Genomic DNA, 19159 nt, shown 5'->3' with positions numbered 1-19159 from the left:
TCTGGCGCTCGGCATTCAGGGGCTGGTCGGCTCGGAGTCAGTACACTGTGTCTTAGTGGGATATTCATGTTAAACTACGGCATGGTATCTCAGTGGCCTAGTACTACAACTCGACATCAGTCCGGACTAGTACAAGCAGCCACACAAACACACACACGTACATGCACGTCGCTATATAAGTGCAATAATCTTGGACGCGACGTTAAATCCCATTTCACCTCACCTCACATCAGTACAACTTTGATATTCGGCATAATAATTCTATAAGATTTCACAGCTTTCCTGAAATTTCATAAAAGTTATCTGCTTAAAGAAACACATTTATCCTACTTCTTAGTATACTGCTCAAAAAACATTAAGGACCGGGCGTCTCCGTCCAGTCTGAATCTAGTATCCTCAATCTAGGCGTTGTTATTACTGTGTGAAATTGTAACCGTGTAACTGAGGCCATCTGTATATTTCATAAAATGTGAGTTAGAAGACCCTTTAATAGTGTTTGGCATAGACTTTGAAATAGTGTTTGGCATAATAGACTAAAACTAGAGTGGCAAGCCATTTGGCCCGCTTAGACGAGTCCGTATCAACTTCGTAAATTAGGGAGATGATACAACATGCACGTCCTGTGATTTGGTCAAGGGGTGAGTGAGTGAGTTGGGTTTAACGCCGCTTTTAACATTATTCCAGTTATATCACGGCGTGTCAGCTTACTCCCTTTGAAATCTTCACAGAAAGACCATTGTATCTGAAATGTTGTGAAATGTAGACACCAAACGCTGGAGCTGCACTAATATCGGTTGACATTTGGGAAAGTTGACCATTGGAAAGCTGAAGACATCCCTCTTGTTAAACAATCATGTTGATAGTGGTTTGTAGGGAAGCCAGACTCTGGATGGCAGCTACCTGGGACGAATGGGATTATTCCAATTCTGTTCCCTCTTTTCAGTGATGCATCTCACCAATGGCAACATCACGCCCTGACGTGACCAACATTGAAAGCCACTCAATAAGTTCCTCTTCTCTTTTGACTCATGTTTTAGAATATGCTTCGACAGCATCCATGATGATTTTAAAGCTGTGATCCAAATTGGTAGGAGGCAGCGCAAAATATTTATGGTTTATATTTGAATAGTGAGTGAGTGAGTTGGGTTTAACGCCGCTTTTAACATTATTCCAGTTATATCACGGCGTGTCAGCTTAATGTGGGAGGAAAGCCCGAAGTGATGCCGGTCTCAGACGTTTACCACTTTGGTGAAACCCACGAGCACGGGTATGGTGCTGACAAACCTAGAAACATAATCGGGGTGAACCGGGATTCGAACCCATAATCATAGGTTTCTAGCGTGTCCAGGGGACGCAACTCTGCACAGCGAATCGCGGCGCCTTAGACGACTGAGCCAGCCGGGGGAGCACCGGTGTTTCACACACAAGACGAAGGCAATTTGATAAGTGCACGTAGGAAACTGAAGCAACAAACGGACGGAGAAGTGGTTTGTTTTTTTTGCGTTTTTTTTCTTTGTCTGGTTGTTCGGCTGTTTAGCGCCGCAGCCTGGAATATCCCAGCTGTATAACGGGGGTCTGTACATAATCACGTCTACACCAGGTATCCCGGTGGTTGATATTGTCAGCAACATTCCCCTCCGTCGTTGAACGATGACAGCCTGCCCACCCATCCAATACGTGATCTCTTTCTAGGGACCAGTTCTAGCCAACAATGCCCAAGGGGTTGCTGAAGTGGGATTCAGTAAGCGCAATGTTAGTGTAATGTCTTTAGGTGAGTGAGTGAGTTAAAATCTAACGTCGCATCAGCATTATGTCACCGATATAGCGACGAGAACAAGTAGGTATATACACAAGTGAGTCATGAATATGTCTGTAGGTCATGGCCCACCACATAATATGGAACTACGTTTATCCTCAACGATTCATAAGCGATGATGCAATCCGATAATCAACAATCGTTCCGACTCTAGTGACCAGCGTACGTAATCCCGATAAGCCATTAATACACTTATACACGCAGCCTATGTGTTACATATTACAGACAAACCATTGCTCCTCATAATGGCGCTATATCAGGAGTAATGCGATTAGAGTCTTTATGTATTGTTTGAACCTGGATTATTTGTGCATGTATATCCCGACTTTGCATGAAACAAGGTTTGTTATGACCTTCTGAATGTTAGGCTAGTAACAGTGAAACGGTTTTGATTGGTCGTCTCCAAACATAGACAGGGTTTCCGTCTGTCGAAATCTCAAACATCAAAACAGACCTTCTCTACCACTTAGGAGACGCCTAATGACACAGAGAAAATGACTTGGACAGACATGACATAAGAACTATGTGATCGCTTTTTGTTTAAAGCAATACTTACTCAAACAACCAGCATCTGAGTGTCCAACGGAGTAATGGAACTATTTTAGCACTGACGAGGTGTTATGCAGGGTTGTGGTATTTCTCCTATCTTATTACCACTGTTTCACTATGGAAGTGTCGTCTTCACGCGGCCCCTTCAACAGGGCGTTCCGGGAGCTGAATAACAGGAACAATCTGGCCGGGCTGAAGCTGAGAAAGCAGCTGGCCAGCTTTGATCGAGAGAAGAAGTTTCTCATGGAGCTTCTGGACAAGGACAAAATCGACACATACGGCTTCTTAAAACAGTTGCAGTTATGTGAATCCAACCAAGTCCCAGCGTATACAGAGTAAGATTATGTATGATGAGGAATCCTATGAATAATGGTACTTTCAATTCCGTTAATAATGAAGTTGGATAAAGGATAGCACATAACAATAATTATCAAAATTTAAATCAAAGAGCCGTTTTAATCACCACTATTGTTAATGAGAGACTTGATTAATGTAATTGATGTATACAGGATTCCTTTTGTGATTAATATGGTGTTGACTGTACCTGTTCAAAGTTTTGTGTCCACTATTAATCTCTTTCTATGAATACAAAAGCGAGACATTTTGTATATGGAAACGGTCGAGTAGGTGAAAGCAACACTCTATCACTTGTAACCACTGCAGTACTTGAATGAGTTTATTATACATATTATTCAGCATGTCATGGTAATCGATTAATATGGATTTGGAGCAATAATAATGCAGACCCCCTTTAATTTTTAACATTTCATCGATCTTCAAAGTTTGTGTCCAAATATCACAATGAGTACTTTAGTGTGTGTTGAAGCCAATAATAAAAATAGAGAAGGTAACAATCCCCAATCGCAATCGGTGTACGTTGGTACAAAATCAGCCATTGTGACCATTCGTTCTCCATTTTATTTGGACCGCCTCCGTGGTCTAGTGGTAGAGCGTCTGCCCGGAGAGCAGAAGGTCGGTGTTCGATCATCTGTCGCGTCATACCAAAAGACGTTGAAAGATGGTACTGTTTTGTTACCCTGTCTGGGTCGATTAAGGGGCTAAAACAAGAACTGGTCGACCGAAGTCAGTATACTGTGTCTGAGTAGTGTACTCATGTTACACTGCAGCATGGTATGATCAGTGGGCTAGCACTATAAAATCGGCTTTAATCCGGACTAGAACAAACAGCCACACATACACGTGCATGATATGTCTTTATATAAGTGCACGCGGCGATTTAACACATTTCACCTCAGCTCACCTTTTATTTTTTCTATTACGATGAACACGAGGTACTGGGGACATTTTTAGCCCTGGAATCCACAATGGGTCACCTCTTACGAAACGCATAAAGTGAGTGAGTGAGTTGGGTTTAACGCCGCTTTTAACAGTAGTCCAGTTATATCACGGCGTGTCAGCTTATTGTGGGAGGAAAGTTTGATGTGATGCAGGCCTCAGACGTTTACCACTTCGGTGAAACCCACGAGCACGGGTATGGTGCACACAAACCTAGAAACTTAATCGGGGCGAACCTGGATTCGAACCCACAATCATGGTTTCTGGCGTGCCCAAGGGACGCAACTCTGCACAGCGAATCGCGGCGCCTTAGGCGACTGGGCCAACCGTGCCCCCGAAACACATAAAGGGTTGCATATCAAATTGCACATTATTGCAATATGGGGTAGGTGAGTGCGCTGTTTAAATACTTGAACAGTATTTCAGTTCAATATCACGACCTATCATTGTGATGTGGGAGGACAGACCGAAGTAACGCATGTCCTAAACGAATACGACTTCAGTGAAACCCACGAGCACGAGTTGGTGCTGACAAACCCAGAAACACAATCAGGGCGACTGGGATTCAAACCCACGATCATAGGTGTCTGGTACGCCTGCTTTTCTCTGCACAGCGAATTGTGACCGGACCACCATGTCCTATAGAAATATGTACTTTACAAACGTAACTATTTTGTTTTCACAGACTTATTCAAGGCATGGTCAAAGGACCTTGCGTGTTTAGACGGAGACTGCGAAAAGCTCACACCGCCCCGTCCGCACACAGCAGCTCCGGGGACGAACAAGCAGAGAACAGCAATGGGAAGAAACCCTTTGTGCCGAAATTCACTAAAGCTCAAATCAAGCTTCTCCAGGCCCGTAAACCTACCTTGAACAACCATGACAGAGCCGAGATTTTCCTGAAGAGGCTTCGTGACAAACAGGTTGAGGAACTGGAAGATGATATCGATAAAAATTATGATCCAGAACACTCCTTCAGCAAAAAGATTTCCCGATTATTGTCAGTAGCCACAGATGACTGTGATCCACACCTAGTTGCGGAAAGATGGGCGCGCCCACGGGGAAGTGGCTTCCATACGATTGAACGCCTGGGCAATCTTTCAAGTCGACATCGTCCTTGTGAACTCTTTGAAGGCCCCGCTCCAGGTATATCCCAAACAATCCCCGAACTAGTTCCAATCAAACCCAAAGACTTTCGTCATTCTGTTACGTCTCCTGTAGAAGAAGAGCTAATTTGTCCACCACTTGTGCCCATCAAGAAACCCCCTATTGAAATGAGGCTTCGGACGTTTTATGAAAAGCTGGATATTCTCAAAAAGAAGCAGGACGAGCGAATGGCTGAGGTACCAATATGGGAGAAGAGGAGAAGGTGGATCTTGTTAACCAGAGGCCTCGGGGCGGCTCTAGCGGAATCCGACTCCGAATCTGATGAAGAGATGGACAGATTTCAGCAAATGCATCAATTTTGAAATTTAGTTCACTGCCCTATTTCCTTTCGAGAAAGTGTCCATTAGCTGAGTATAGTTTCACAGAAGTTGTGTAGTAAAATACTACATGTATGGTGTCTGTTAGAATTTGAACATTACAGTTCAAATTTGATTTATGAAATTGTACTTTAATTTCCGTTATTTTTATTAATTATAGATAAAGATAGTACGCATGTGGGTGCTTTCATAAGGTTTACGGAGACCTCGAGCAATTCGGGAAAATCAAATTACCCTGTTCCTTGGTTTCATTTTCAACAATACCGCGGGTGTTCTTGTATATCTTTCGAAGCAAATGTTTTGAACACGAAAACCTGTCATTACATTTCTTACTTTCGTTTTTGAGTTTCGGATTTTCGCATTTCGTGGAATATTTTAGATGCCCCCGTGAATCATGATTCAAACAATGAAATCACTTGATAGTGCATATGTTAAACTTATTTCATTTTCGACAAATTTCTGAACCAGAAGTAAACGATGAGAGGCTGCTGAGGTGACGGTATGGTAGCATCTGTGTGCAGGGCATCAGAGATCGTATTCGGATCCTTTCTATGTTGATTCTTAATTAGTAGTTTATGTTGTATGTTTGTTTTCCTGAACAAAATAAATATTTCAATTACACATACATATATGTGTTTTCTTTAACAATTTGGAAAGTTAGTTAACTAATTTGGTCCTCCGCTCTGCTCAATCCAATCTGTTTATTGTGGGGGGCACGGGTGGCCCAGTCGACAAGGCGCCGCGATTTGCTGTGCAGAGTTGCGCCCCTTGGGCACAAACCAGAAACCTATGATGTGGAGTTCGAATCCCGGTCCGCCCCGATTATGTTTCTAGGTTTATCAGCGCCATATCCGTACTCGTGGGTTTCACTGAAGTGGTCAACGTCTGAGACCTGCATCACTTCGGGCTTTCCTCCCACATTAAGCGGACACGCCTTGATGTAACTGGAACACTGTTAAAAGAGGCGTTAAACCAAACTCACTATGTTTGTTAACATTCCAATCTGTTTATTGTTAGACTAAGTCAAACCAACCCCCGCAAATCTCATTGTTGTTCTTAATGCTTATTAATCTCTTTAAAATCCTTATCCCCAATATGACTGCGGTACCTTCTGGGGCATATGGTAGAGTATTATATTTATGCATAGCTAATACGCCCAAGTCAGCGATGTATTAACTATATGTTAATGTTAGACGTAATTATGTCTATAAGTTTCTTGCCATGACAGCTGTGTAGCGACAGACCGTGTCAGCTTACGCAGAGCGTTATCGGTGTTTACGCAGCTTTGAACAGTATTATAGTTATATCGCGGCGTGCCTGATTAATGTGGGAGGAAAGCCCGAAAGGATGCAGGTCTTGGTGAGTGAGTGAGTGAGTGAGTGAGTGTGTGAGTGGGTGGGTGAGTGAGTGGGTGGGTGAGTGAGTGAGTGAGTGATTGAGAGGGTGGGCGAGTGGGTGGGCGAGTGAGTGAGAGACCCCATTCCCAACCATAGCTTCGTTTCGGCATTGATGTCACCACCTCCATCGCTGCTATCTTTAACTTAGCACGGAATTACTCTCGCTCGTTAGCTTCATATGACTGGCTGGGTATTTTTAGCCTTGTGCTGTTCGACTCAAACGACACTGACAGAGAATGGGTCTTGAACTGGATAATCGAGGATCATGTCGCTAGACCTGAGTAAGGAATCAACCACATCTAGATGTAATAGCAATAGTTTATTGACAACTTAATAAATATGTGTAAACAACTCAAAATAAATAATATTACCGAGTTACTGGTATATGTTCTTGAAAGTGTCTACTTGTTTTCATTGTAACAAGTAAATAAATAAGTAAATACATGGTCCCTCTATACCGATGCAATAGTACAAATAGATTTCATCACAATGAATAATTACTGCAAACCTCAAAATACCAAAAGTACAGAGGCTCAGCTTTATTCAATCTATGCATAAGAACGGATAAAACCGAGACTGTCAAATAAATAAACTACTAAAACATTACAGGGGCGGCGGGGTAGCCTAGTGGTTAAAGCGTTCGCTCGTGACGCCGAAGACCCTGGTTCGATTCCCCACATGGGTACAATGTGTGAAGCCCATTTCTGGTGTCCCCAGTCATAATATTGCTGGAATATTGCTAAAAGCGGCGTAAAGCCATACCCACTCACCAAAACATTACAAGTTATCTGGGTCACAAGCTGTTGGGAGGCCCAATCATCAAGTTGAAACAATCATCTACTGAGAGTGAGTGAGTTGGGTTTAACGCCACTTTTAACAGTATTCCAGTTATATCAAGGCGTGTTAGCTTAACGTGGGAGGAAAGCTCGATGTGATGCAGGTCTCGGACGTTTACCACTTCGGGGCACGGGTATGGTGCTGACAAACCTAGAAACAAACGCAGCGAACCGGGATTCGAACCCACAATCATAGGTTTCTGGCGTGCCCAAGGGACGCAACTCTGCACAGCGAATCGCGGCCTAAACACATTATCGGGGGGAATGAGTTATTGATTGAGTTTGAGAACACCGCTTGTATCAGTAGTTCAGTCATGTCACATTTGTTTTGTTTTGTTTATTCGTTTGTTTGTTTGTTAAACTTTGTTTAACGCCGCACTCAGCAATATTTGACCTTTATGACGGCGGTCTGTAAGTAATCGAGTCTGGACCAAACAATCAAGTGACAGACATCATGAGCATCGATCCACGCAATTGGGATACGATGACATACATCAACCAAGTCAGCGAGCCTGACCACCAGATCCCGTTAGTCGCCTCTTACAACAAGCATAACGCCTTTTACAGCAAGCATAGGTTGCTGAAGACCTATTCCACCCCGGGTCGTCACGGGTCTGCTACATAAGTAAAGCAGTTTGGTTTTTACATCTTCATGTTCTTTGTGGACACCAAAAATGGGGTTTATCACCATCTAAGGAATCAAACCTAGGTCTTGAGTGATATGTCAGAGTGACCTCTTGTTTTTTGCAACTTTTTGGGTGGGTCAAATTCCATAACTGTACGTTGGAATTCAATGAGAGCATTTCAGATCTGTTTTCAAACATTTTTGGCACTTTTTATTAAAGAAGGGCAAACACACTTCAAGACAGACATAAATTGATGAATATATTCATGGTAATTGTAATTATTTCGTTTTGAGAAAAACAACTACAGTAGGCAGGAATCAGTAACCAGCGCACAGGACATGCAGTGACCTCCTCAGAGGCCGATGTTCAGCTCCAAGTTGCAATAAATGAGAGTACAAATTCCAAAATTTAATTTAAAATTTCTAAATTCCTCAAAACGTATGAAAATTAGTAAGTTAAAAAAAAAAATTGAACAGTTTTTCCCCATTTGACTGCCCAGGGCACCTAGTATGGAATCTCATAAATCCGTGTGCTGTGATTTTACAAATCAAGTTCTGTCAACCTCCTACAGCTAATTAACTCTAAATATTCACTACCCCCCAAAAAAACAAACAAAAATGGACACAATAACAAGGTGAGCCTAAACCTTAACAAAATAAAAAACAGTCAAGTGAAAAACATACTTTTCACATTTGTATATTTAACAAATATGCAAAAAGAAAAAAATCTGAAAGGCCCATCACTCCCAAGAGATATACTCACACTGCATTATTTCAGTGCTAGTCAGCATCATGTATATTAGTATTAGATGTTTCCAAAGACCATAGACTGGCTTCAACACTCCTGGTTTTGAGTGCACAGCTTTAATGACAGCCACTCCCAAACAATCACACGGAGGCTAAGTGTTTTTTCATCTTCATATGATGTCTCAAAGATTTCCTTCTCAAGTACTTTTTACTGCAAACAGGACACTGAAACTTCTTTTCTTTGTCTCTCTCCATCACCTTAATATCTTCAAATACCATACCACAAACGGGTGGATTCAGTTCTCGACGTGTATCCTGTTGGGAGCTCCTGCACTGTTGCACATGATGTATCAACGTTGTATGAAGATCAAATCCTCTTCCACAAATGGAGCAAATGTTTAACTTTTCGTCTACATTGTTGTGCTGTTGCATGTGAGAGTCCAATTCCATGAGGGTAGAAAATCCAACAAAACACGACTCACAAGAATGCATGTACTTGTCACCATGTACATTCATGTGAGCAATTAAGCTCTCTTGTCTGCTGTACATCTGACCACATTCCTTGCATCTAAAGGTCTTCATATACTGCTGCAGTTCCTCCACCCTATTTCGGTGTGTCCTAGAATGGTTGTTGAGGCTCTTTATTGACAAAAAACCCCGTTTACACACCTCGCAAGTAAAAGAATTCATGTCTTCTTGTTGAATAAAGTCTTTACTAGCTTTATAAATATTTAAACTATTTGGTGACGAAAAAGACTTTTCACAAACTTTCACTTTATTATGGTACTTGTCAGCATGTCTCTTCTGAGACCACTTTGTAGAGAATGTCTGCTTGCACACAGGACATGTTGACCGTCTGCCAAGATGAATATTCATATGAATACGAAGAGTCTGTTTAGCAACAAATAATTTTGAGCATATTTCACACCTGTAACTCTTTTTCGGTGGATCCTTCACAGCACATCCCTGATCATAAACAAGTTCGTGGGGTTTGATTGCATGGTCAGGTGCATCTACATCACCTGACAACTGATGCTGAAGATCCTCCTCATCCTTGCCTTCATCCCCATTGTCTTCATCAGCATCCTTCAGATGCATGTCTAAATGTGCATTGAGATTTTCCAACTCGACAAAACCTTCACCACAAACATTACACTGTTGTTTGTGAGAGATCAGGTGTTTCTGCAGATCCCGAGCAGCTTCAAACCTCTCCCCACAAACGCTACACCTGTGGGTCCACACTCCACTAAGAGACTGTGTTGTACAACTGTTACCTGATCTTGTCCCTTCTGGAGAATGCTGCTCAAGAGGCAGGTAGTTCTGATGGTTCAAATGGTTGGACAGTTTCACGCTGCTGTAAATGAAATCACTGTGTTTGTTCTCAAACAATAATGAAGAGTCAGAAACGTGTCTTTTATGGTTATAGTCTTCTGTTTCATTAATGTCGTAACCATACTGCTGGTCTCTGTTTTTAGACAAAGGTGATCCTGTGCGTGTCTCCTCCATAAATTGCGCCTTATGAATACTGTAACTTTTGCAATTTTTGTTCTTTTTTAAGATAAATGATAAATTATCAAAGTTGTTGTCTCTATTCTTACATTTTCTTGGGCTTGAAGTTCTTTCATGCTCATCAGAGAATTGATTTCTACATTTTATAAATTGTCCCGGAAATGACTTTTTGTTGTGATTCATATCAGTTGCAAAATGTGTATTTGGCATTGACTCTGCACCAGAACAAGAATTAAAACCAACCATTAAACTGTGGCTTAAGTTATGTGTGTCTGTCACTGCTGGGTATGGTTTAATGTCCACTGTGCTTGAGGCAGTATCTGAAGTCCTCCTGAACCCCTCAGACTGCTCTAAGGTATCTTGATAGAAAGAACGTGACCAAGTTCCAGGCATTTTATCAGGAGGGTACTTCTTGCCTTGACTATCAAGTACCATCACAGCCTGAATGTCTGCTGAATGTTCAACATGCCCATCTTTCATTGTAATACTGTTCAAGTCTTTCACTCCAAGACAATCTTCCATGGAAGGCTCAGGGCGCCTCCCTGCATTCACAGACCTATCAGTCACAGTCACACTGCTACTTCGTGTGAGATCTGTCCGAGAGCCATCATCCCACAGAGATCCATTTCTATTCATACTGCCTGCACAGTAACTACTCCCCTCCCCACTACTATATTTTCTCTTGCCAAGTTCTGTATTCAAATACACTTTCATCTTGCCCTGACGAACATTCTGTTTAATATTTGATGTATTTCTACTATTTGACTCTGAGAATTTAGATTCATATACGATACCTCCTAGTGTACCACAACTATCTTTAGATACTGCGGAAATACATGTATTCCCACAATCTATCTTGCATTTTGTACTAGCTATTGATTCATCCCCATTTGCACCTGAGGATCTTGTTACAGTACTCATGGCCTCCACTTCACATGGTGTGGCATCAGACTGGTGTTCAATTGTACACCTGCCTTCATTACACACATGTTCCAAATCTGATGACTCCGACTCTGCATCCTGAGAATCCTCAGCTGTGCCTGAGCACAGAACTCTTGAATGTTCTTGCACCCCCATTTCAGATCCGCTCAGGTCCTCACAGTTCTCATGAGGCTGCTCAAAGTGAACAGAGTCACATGCCCAATCTCTACATAAATGTGACCAATGGCTTCCCATTTTGTCCATTTCATGTTCTCGAGCTGAAGACGGCATTTCGTCCATTTCATGTTCTCGAGCTGAACATGGCATTTTGTCCATTTCATGTTCTCGAGCTGAACATGGCATTTTGTCCATTTCATGTTCTCGAGCTGACGAAGGAGTGTAGTCATTTTCAGAATGAACCTGCTTCCAGTGAGAATCACAATGCATGTAATCATCAAGAGATTCTCCCCATTCTCCATAGATATGCAGTCTGTCCCTCTGATGAGGGGGCGCAGCCTGGTTGTCAGCTTCAGTCTCATTCTCTTTATTAGATGAAGTGTCATCTGCAGTCAGGCTACCCTTATCAAAGGAGAATTCATCTGCAGCATCAGCATGGTCATACTCACTCTGTCCAGAGGCATCTCTGTCACATCTCTGCATGAAGTCCAGGGCCATCTTGGTCCCAACTGAGCTGCTTGCTGTCGTTGTGAAGGTGTGCGTGGTCATGTGCTGGACTTGGGATAACGTATCTCCAAACCATTCTCCACACTGTCCACAGACAATTACACTTTTGAAAGATGCTGAATCCATCGTGGAAAGATTATTGTCAGTGATGATGAGGATGTCACAAATTTGTTCTACGCCTAAAAGTAGAGAAATATATACATTACTCATCACAATCAACAGGAATACCACAGTCACAGATGCTCACCTAACAAGCTGCATTAAAAACAAACACAATTAGCTAAACTAATTATTTGTATTTAACCACAGTCATATTTCTTACAACTGCTATGGACATATTGTATATATCATTGAATATGATAATGATTTTTTTATAATAAATTGTATATTTATATACATATCCTATCTCACACCTTGCCTTTTTTCTTTCTTCGACACTATGTGGAAACGTGCTTGAACAGAGTTTCAAGCCTCAAAAAAACAATTCACCCGAACACATGACTGCATTGATTTTTCCATCACAAGGGATAAGTATTTCAAAGCTTCAGCTATGAAGGATCTTTTTAACCAGGTAAGTACCCATTAATTTGGGGGTTTTAAAGGAAATAGAATTGATTACTAAATTTTGATTGCTATGTTTTGGAAATAAATAAATTCACTTTTACAATTGATCGAAAAAATCAGTAACTGAGATTGTTAGTGGCTATATCCTCGAAGGTTGTTAAAGAAGTGTCAATATATTGTCCCCCTGAGACGGTATGCAAGACCACGTCTTTCAAAGTATAGTTATTTCTAAGTTTTTAATAGTAGCATATTGCAATAATAGTGTTATTTTAATGTTTGGCTAAATTTGTCAGCCATCGCTAACAACTGAAGGGATGATGTAAATCCGGCTGGGGTCCATGCAGGTAGCAAAATTACTGTAAATCCCCGTGATCCCCAGCATTGTGATCTACCTTCAGCTGGTGGCGATCTATAGTTTATATTGTCTTGTTGAATGGTAAGTTGGTTATCTATTTGTACATGCTCTCAAACTAGTTTTACGTCAATCTGATATTCTAGTTATTATACTGTCCATCGACGACAGAATTTTAGACAGTTTAAATATATGTTATTAAGGTCATATTTTGTCTCGTCACGATATGGCTGAAATATTGCCGTTATGTGACGTTAAACTTCACTCACTCACTCACTCACTCACTGATCTCGTTATTACCCCTGCCACATTGTTGATGGAAAGTGTTCGTTTGAAATGTTTTTTTAGAGCCTGGAATCTGTTCAAGCACCCTTACATGGGATCGCAGAAGAAAAAAGAAATGGACATTGTGAAATAGGATAAGTTAATAAATTGATATACAGTTTTGATTGCTTTGTTTATGTTTAACGCCGCACTCAGCAATATTACAGCTATAAGACAGCGGTCTGTAAATAACCAAGTTTGACCAGACAATCCAGTAATTGATATAATGACCATTGATCCACGCAATTGGGATACGATGACATTCATCAACCAAGTCAGCGAGCCCGACCACCCGATCCCGTTAGTCGCCTCTTACGACAAGCATGGTCGCCTTTTACGGCAAGCTGATGTTGCGGTTGCTGAAGATCTATTCTAGCCCAGATCTTCAAAGGTCGTTTTGATTTCTAAGCCATATATCAGTCGCACACTGAGAACACTAAGATTAACTTTCAATCTGTCTGGGAAAACCTACTAATCAATACTAATCTAATTGATGACATTTTAAAATTTCAAAGAGTTTGCAAATAAATGAAAAAGGAAACAACGCCTTTACCACATTTCCAGACGGCCCTTGTAATTATTACATAGTATACCGCCATGTGTTTCCAGTGTTCATCCCATTACCTCCACATGCCCACTGAAAGCTCATACCAGAGTCTCGTCCCTATAGCTGACATTATGAAGACGATAAATGCATTTCCAGTATAATGACAGGACCTATTGTAACCCCGAAAGCCGTCTCACTACTTAAATGCTAAATGCATATTTAGTAGCATTTAGCCGAATGGCAATTTCCCGACTGGGAAACACATGCTCGCATTGGTATCTCAGTGAGTGTGAGTGAGTTGGGTGTAACGCCGATTTGAAGAGTATTCCAGTTATATCGCGGCGTGTCAGCTTATTGTGGGAGGAAAGCCCGAAGTGATGCAAGTCATAGACGTTTGCCACTTCGGTGAAACCCATGAGCATGGGTATGGTGCTGACAAACCTAGAAACATAATCGGGGCGAACCGGGATTCGAACCCACAATCATAGGTTTCTGGCGTGTCCAAGGGAAGCAACTCAGCACAGCGTTTCGCGGCGCCTTAGACGACTGTGCCCCCTATTATAGTATAACATAAGGGTGTGAGGAAATATAAGTAAGATTGAGTCGATATCTGTTGTCCATTGTGAATGTATATGTTGTGTCGTTCAAAGTACACGTAGTAACACCCGGTATTTCTACCAATGTTTAGGGCGGTGGGGTAGCCTAGTGGTTAAAGCGTTCGCTCGTCACGCCGAAGATCCGGGTTCGATTCCCGACATGGGTACAATGTGTGAAGCCCATTACTGGTGTCCCCCGCCGTGATATTGCTGGAGTATTGCTAAAAGCGGCGTAAAACCATACTCACTCACTCTACCCATGTTTGAGAATTGTCATCCCCGGATGTGCTACATGTATAAACAAAAACAATTGACACCATCAAGAAATGTATGATCATGATTTAGATAAACTGTTGTGGCATGAACCCTTTGTTTTGAGGGTCTTTCTGTTATCAAACTCCGTTTTTGGTAGTTGAGGGAAACTGTTATAACTTTTACCTGGGATTAGTTCAATACAATTCTGACACATAGATTGTAAACACGTAGGCATGCTGTGAAGGTGAAATGGGGTGTAACGTCGCGTCCAAGATTATTGCACTTATATAGCTACGTGCATGTACGTGTGTGTGTGGCTGCTTGTACTAGTCCGGACTAATGCCGATTTATAGTGCTAGCTCACTGAGATACCATGCCGCAGTTTAACATGAATACCCCACTCAGACACAGTATACTGACTCCGAGCCGACCAGTCCTTGTTTTAGCACCTTAATGCCGAGCGCCAGACAGGGTAACAACAAGTACCATCTTTTAACGTCTTTTGGTATGACGCGGTCGGGGATCGAACCCCGGACCTTCCGCTCTCCGGGTGGACGCTCTACCACTAGACCAGGGAGGCGGTCTCATGCTGTGAAGAATGGTATCTTACAACGTGGTTGAAGTTAGTGATTCAGTTTCGTAACGTTCAAATTTAGAGACTACATTTGACGATTATGTCAACTGGACTAAAAATCAGCACAAACAAATTGTGATAGAAATCACGCAAAGAATCAAAAGATGGAAAGTAGCTATAACAGCATATCGAGTAATGGATTCAGCACGCTATGTCATACAGCCTTAAGATTGCAACACACCAAATTAAGATCGGGCTGCGGTTGCTTTGTGAAAGGGGCTGAACTTCAGACTCGGGTAACCGCAATTCTAACCTTAATGGATAAGGTTTACATCGCTCATGCAATCATTCCAAGAATTAGCTGTTAAGAGTTTTCTTTATAGATTAAATCAACCGCTCCATATTACAAACATATACCATTATTGCCTGCGGGGACAAAACTGCGCCTTTTGGAACGACTGGATGTATTTAATGACAACTCCGAACGGCATATGAATAAAAATCGGATCGGTTAAGTTTAGTAATGATATAAAATACAGTAAACTACGGTTATAACGAACTCAAAGGGACCACCACCACCACCTCCCCCGCCCCCATTGCTGTGGTGCTACCACAGTTGATATGGAGAGACATAATAATTAGTGTGGCCACATAGTTAAAGTTGATAACAATATGAAATATGGTTATTATGAACAAAATGAAAATATGAACAGTGACAATCTGTTGTAGTCTGTGATTCTTGCTTATTTACTACACAACAGGAAAATCAACACGTGTGTATATACAAACTCACAAACTAAACGAGAAAAAGTTAAGTATGTATTTGCAACATATTTATCTACTAAAAGGATGTTAAAAAATCTATTTATAAGAGGCAAAATAGCGGTGAGAATTACAGGAATGGATCACTAAATATCAGCAAAAACCGTTTTAATGTACGGCATTATTGGAAATATCCCTTTCTTGCTCTATCGCTTTACCGCTTTCTCGCTCTATCGCTTTCCCGCTTTCTCGCTCTATCGCTTTCTCGCTTTCTCGCTCTATCGCTTTCTCTTATGACTAACCATGGTCATATGAAGGAATCGGGTGTTTTTTAACTTCTTTTGAATAGTCTGTTCTGTAAAGCTTGAAATTAACGTTAAAGTTAATCATAAATGCAAAAAATGAGAGTAGACTTAATTAAACTTTGCATTTATGTCTCAGAAATGACTGTTGATAAGACGGCAAACCAATCAACTATCTACTTCCACATTACGGTTACTGAGAACACTATGTCATCCAAAAACTAGAAATTACATAATGGAAATCCGGTAGTATTACCATTGCTTGGGTGAGGACTTCCACTTTGATGACATCTACTCCGCCAACAGAATAAACATCGATATAACCTGAGTGTTGTTTTTAGGAAAACACTATTGTTATTAAGGAAGTACGTACTACTCAGCGCTAATGAGCGGTGTTATTTGCTGTTGTTTTCATTACTTGGCCTGGTGGCAGGGGATCCAATAAAACTCCTAAATACGGCCATTAATCAATCAAATTCTTTTTGTACGCAGAAATCCGTGGATTGTTATTAAAGCCCCTACGTCTGTACTATTAAATTATGTTTAAGTAGATAGTGAGAAAATGTCAACATTCCATCCATATGTATCATTTGAAATGTGACTGGAAAAATCTCAGCTCTCTTATGATTAAAACCCACCTCAGCCTCAGCCCACTGAGGTCAGGTTTAACAAATCATTAATGTTGTTTTACGTATATACTTTTTATCGTATGGAAACACATAACACATGCGACCCATATAGTGGCCAAAAGGGAATATTGCTATAAAGCGAGAAAGCGATAGAACGAGAAAGCGATAGAACGAGAAAGCGATAGAACAAGAAAACGAGAAAGCGATAGAACAAGAAAGCGAGAAAGCGATAGAACGAGAAAGCGAGAAAGCGATAGAGCGAGAAAGCGATGTCCCCTCTCGGCCACCATAGTTATGTGGTCTGGTTGAATTATTTTTCTAATTCTGCAACTCTGCACTAACAGAGGACCGGCTTCTATTTTTCGGACAGTGTTGTAGCCAGCCGTCAGTCAATTCCACGCCGGCGTGTTATTGAAGGCCTAATTTGCGGAAATACGGTAACGAAACACATGCATAATCACAAAGGCCTTTCACAAAGCGCATGCGACGACAGTGGGCTGTCAACACAGTCTGCTTTGAACGCAACATTGCGTTATACTGGGTCCAATTGCAAATAAAACACATACTTTACCAGAAAACGTGTCGTCAGATACATGCTCGGGTGCTGAGAACTGTTGGACAGATTATAAATAATAAAGTTGTAATTTCGATAACAGATATATATTCTATAAATGAATAAGAAGAAATGGGGGAACTAAATTAATATTTGTTTCCGTCTTCGAAAGCAGAAGAGTGGATGAACGTCCATTAAAACACAGACTGTGACAGACATTTCATTACAGCTCTGAAAATTATTAACAACTTGGTTTGAATACTTACCAGTTAACGGCTGTGTCAGCTAAAGGCTCGCGTTCTCGCGGTCTCCGGTCTAGTCAACCTGTTAACATGCCTCCCTTCTCGTCGTAGATCACGTTTCCCATGAGCTGCACGTGCGATGTTTTCTACGGGTAGCAGTTATCTCCCTTAGAAGTGAGATGAACGCGATGTGATTCTTTGACCATGTTGATTCAGGCCGTATTGTTTTTCTTTCTTTTTAGTTATGATGAAACTTTCCACAAAACTTACCACGTGCAGACATGCATTAAGAATATACTAAAATGGCGAAGTCATTCTACAAAGGCATCATGTCCATCGACCCATGAAGATCCGGGGTAGAATAGGTCTTCAGCAACTCATGCTTGCCGTTAGAGGGGACAATGCTTGTTAGAGGCGACTAACGGGATCGGGTGGTCAGGCTCGCTGACTTGGTAGATGTATGTCATCGTATCCCAACTGCGTGGGACCTGTGAAGATCCGGGGTAGAATAAGTCTTCAGCAACCCATTCTTGCGGTAAAAGGCGACTATGCTTGTCGTCAGAGGCGACTGACGGGATCGGGTGGCCAGGCTCGCTGACTTGGTTGATGCATGTCATCAATCCAATTTGCGTGGATCGATTCTCATAATCACTGGATTGTCTGATCTAGACTCGATTATTTACAAACTGCTGCCACAGAGCTGGAATATTTCTAAGTGTGGTGTTACACAAGAAATACAAACAAAGTTTTACCACGTTTTCTATGTTACTTTATTCTTATTTATTGACGACCGCCTCCGTGGTCTAGTGGTAGAGCGTCCGCCCGGAGAGCGGAAGGTCCGGGGGTCGATCCCCGGCCGCGTCATACCAAAAGACGTAAAAAGATGGTACTTGTCCTTACCCTGTCTGACGCTCGGCATTAAGGGGTTAAAGCAAGGACTGGTCGGCTCGGAGTCGGAGTGGGATATTCATGTTAAACTGCGGCATGGTATCTCAGTTGGCTAGCACTATAAATCGGCATCAGTCCGGACTAGTACAAGCAGCCACACACACACACGTCGCTATCTAAGTGCAATAATCTTGGACGCGACGTTAAACCCCATTTCACCTCACCTGTTCGATGACGCCTCATATTTTCCATCTCTGTAACAGAGCATTACTCACAGAGCATTACTTTGAAGCGCTCGTAAAATATTCAACCAAGTCCCTGAAGCTTGTTTCTTCCTTTTCATTGTGACGGGAAAAAAATATCATATATCCGCGCTGTAGGTATCAATCAATACGAAGTAAGTCAGGTCAGATTTGTTCGTTTGTTGTTTAAAGCGCAGTCAGCAATATTCCAGTTACATGACGACGGAATATTGCTGTGGCGCGTTAAACAAACAAACAAACAAACACACGTGCATCCATGTCGCTATATCAGTGCCGTGATGTTGAATGCTACGTAAACCCCATACCACATTATCGTAATATACAAAGTCGTGAACGGCGTGATACTGAATTGTTTGTGAGTACAAAAATAAATTTCATGTATAGTGAATGCAATAAATGGATGAAAGAATAACTGAAAACGATATTACATGATACATGTATTTG

The 19159-nt window shown here is 41.6% G+C and overlaps 2 protein-coding genes across 2 annotated transcripts; one reads left to right on the top strand and one right to left on the bottom strand.

Annotated features, from left to right (window-relative positions):
• Positions 1-2482: 2482 nt before the first annotated feature.
• LOC139466859 (uncharacterized) lies at positions 2483-5130 on the top strand. The gene is made up of 2 exons (XM_071248600.1): positions 2483-2700; positions 4347-5130. The coding sequence occupies exons 1-2, from the start codon at positions 2483-2485 to the stop codon at positions 5128-5130; spliced, it is 1002 nt and encodes a 333-aa protein (XP_071104701.1).
• Positions 5131-8891: 3761 nt separating this feature from the next.
• Positions 8892-11990, bottom strand: LOC139466598 (uncharacterized). Its single transcript, XM_071248188.1, has 2 exons — positions 11522-11990; positions 8892-11449 (listed from the first exon to the last, which is right to left on the bottom strand). Exons 1-2 carry the CDS (start codon positions 11988-11990, stop codon positions 8892-8894), a joined length of 3027 nt encoding a protein of 1008 aa, XP_071104289.1.
• Between the last annotated feature and the right edge of the window lie 7169 nt (positions 11991-19159).

This window comes from Haliotis cracherodii, unplaced genomic scaffold (assembly GCF_022045235.1).
Source record: "Haliotis cracherodii isolate W230 unplaced genomic scaffold, xgHalCrac1.p SCAF_19, whole genome shotgun sequence".
Classification (NCBI taxonomy): domain Eukaryota; kingdom Metazoa; phylum Mollusca; class Gastropoda; order Lepetellida; family Haliotidae; genus Haliotis; species Haliotis cracherodii.
Note: the sequence above shows the minus strand (reverse complement) of the source record. Positions and strands in the feature narration are given on the sequence as shown.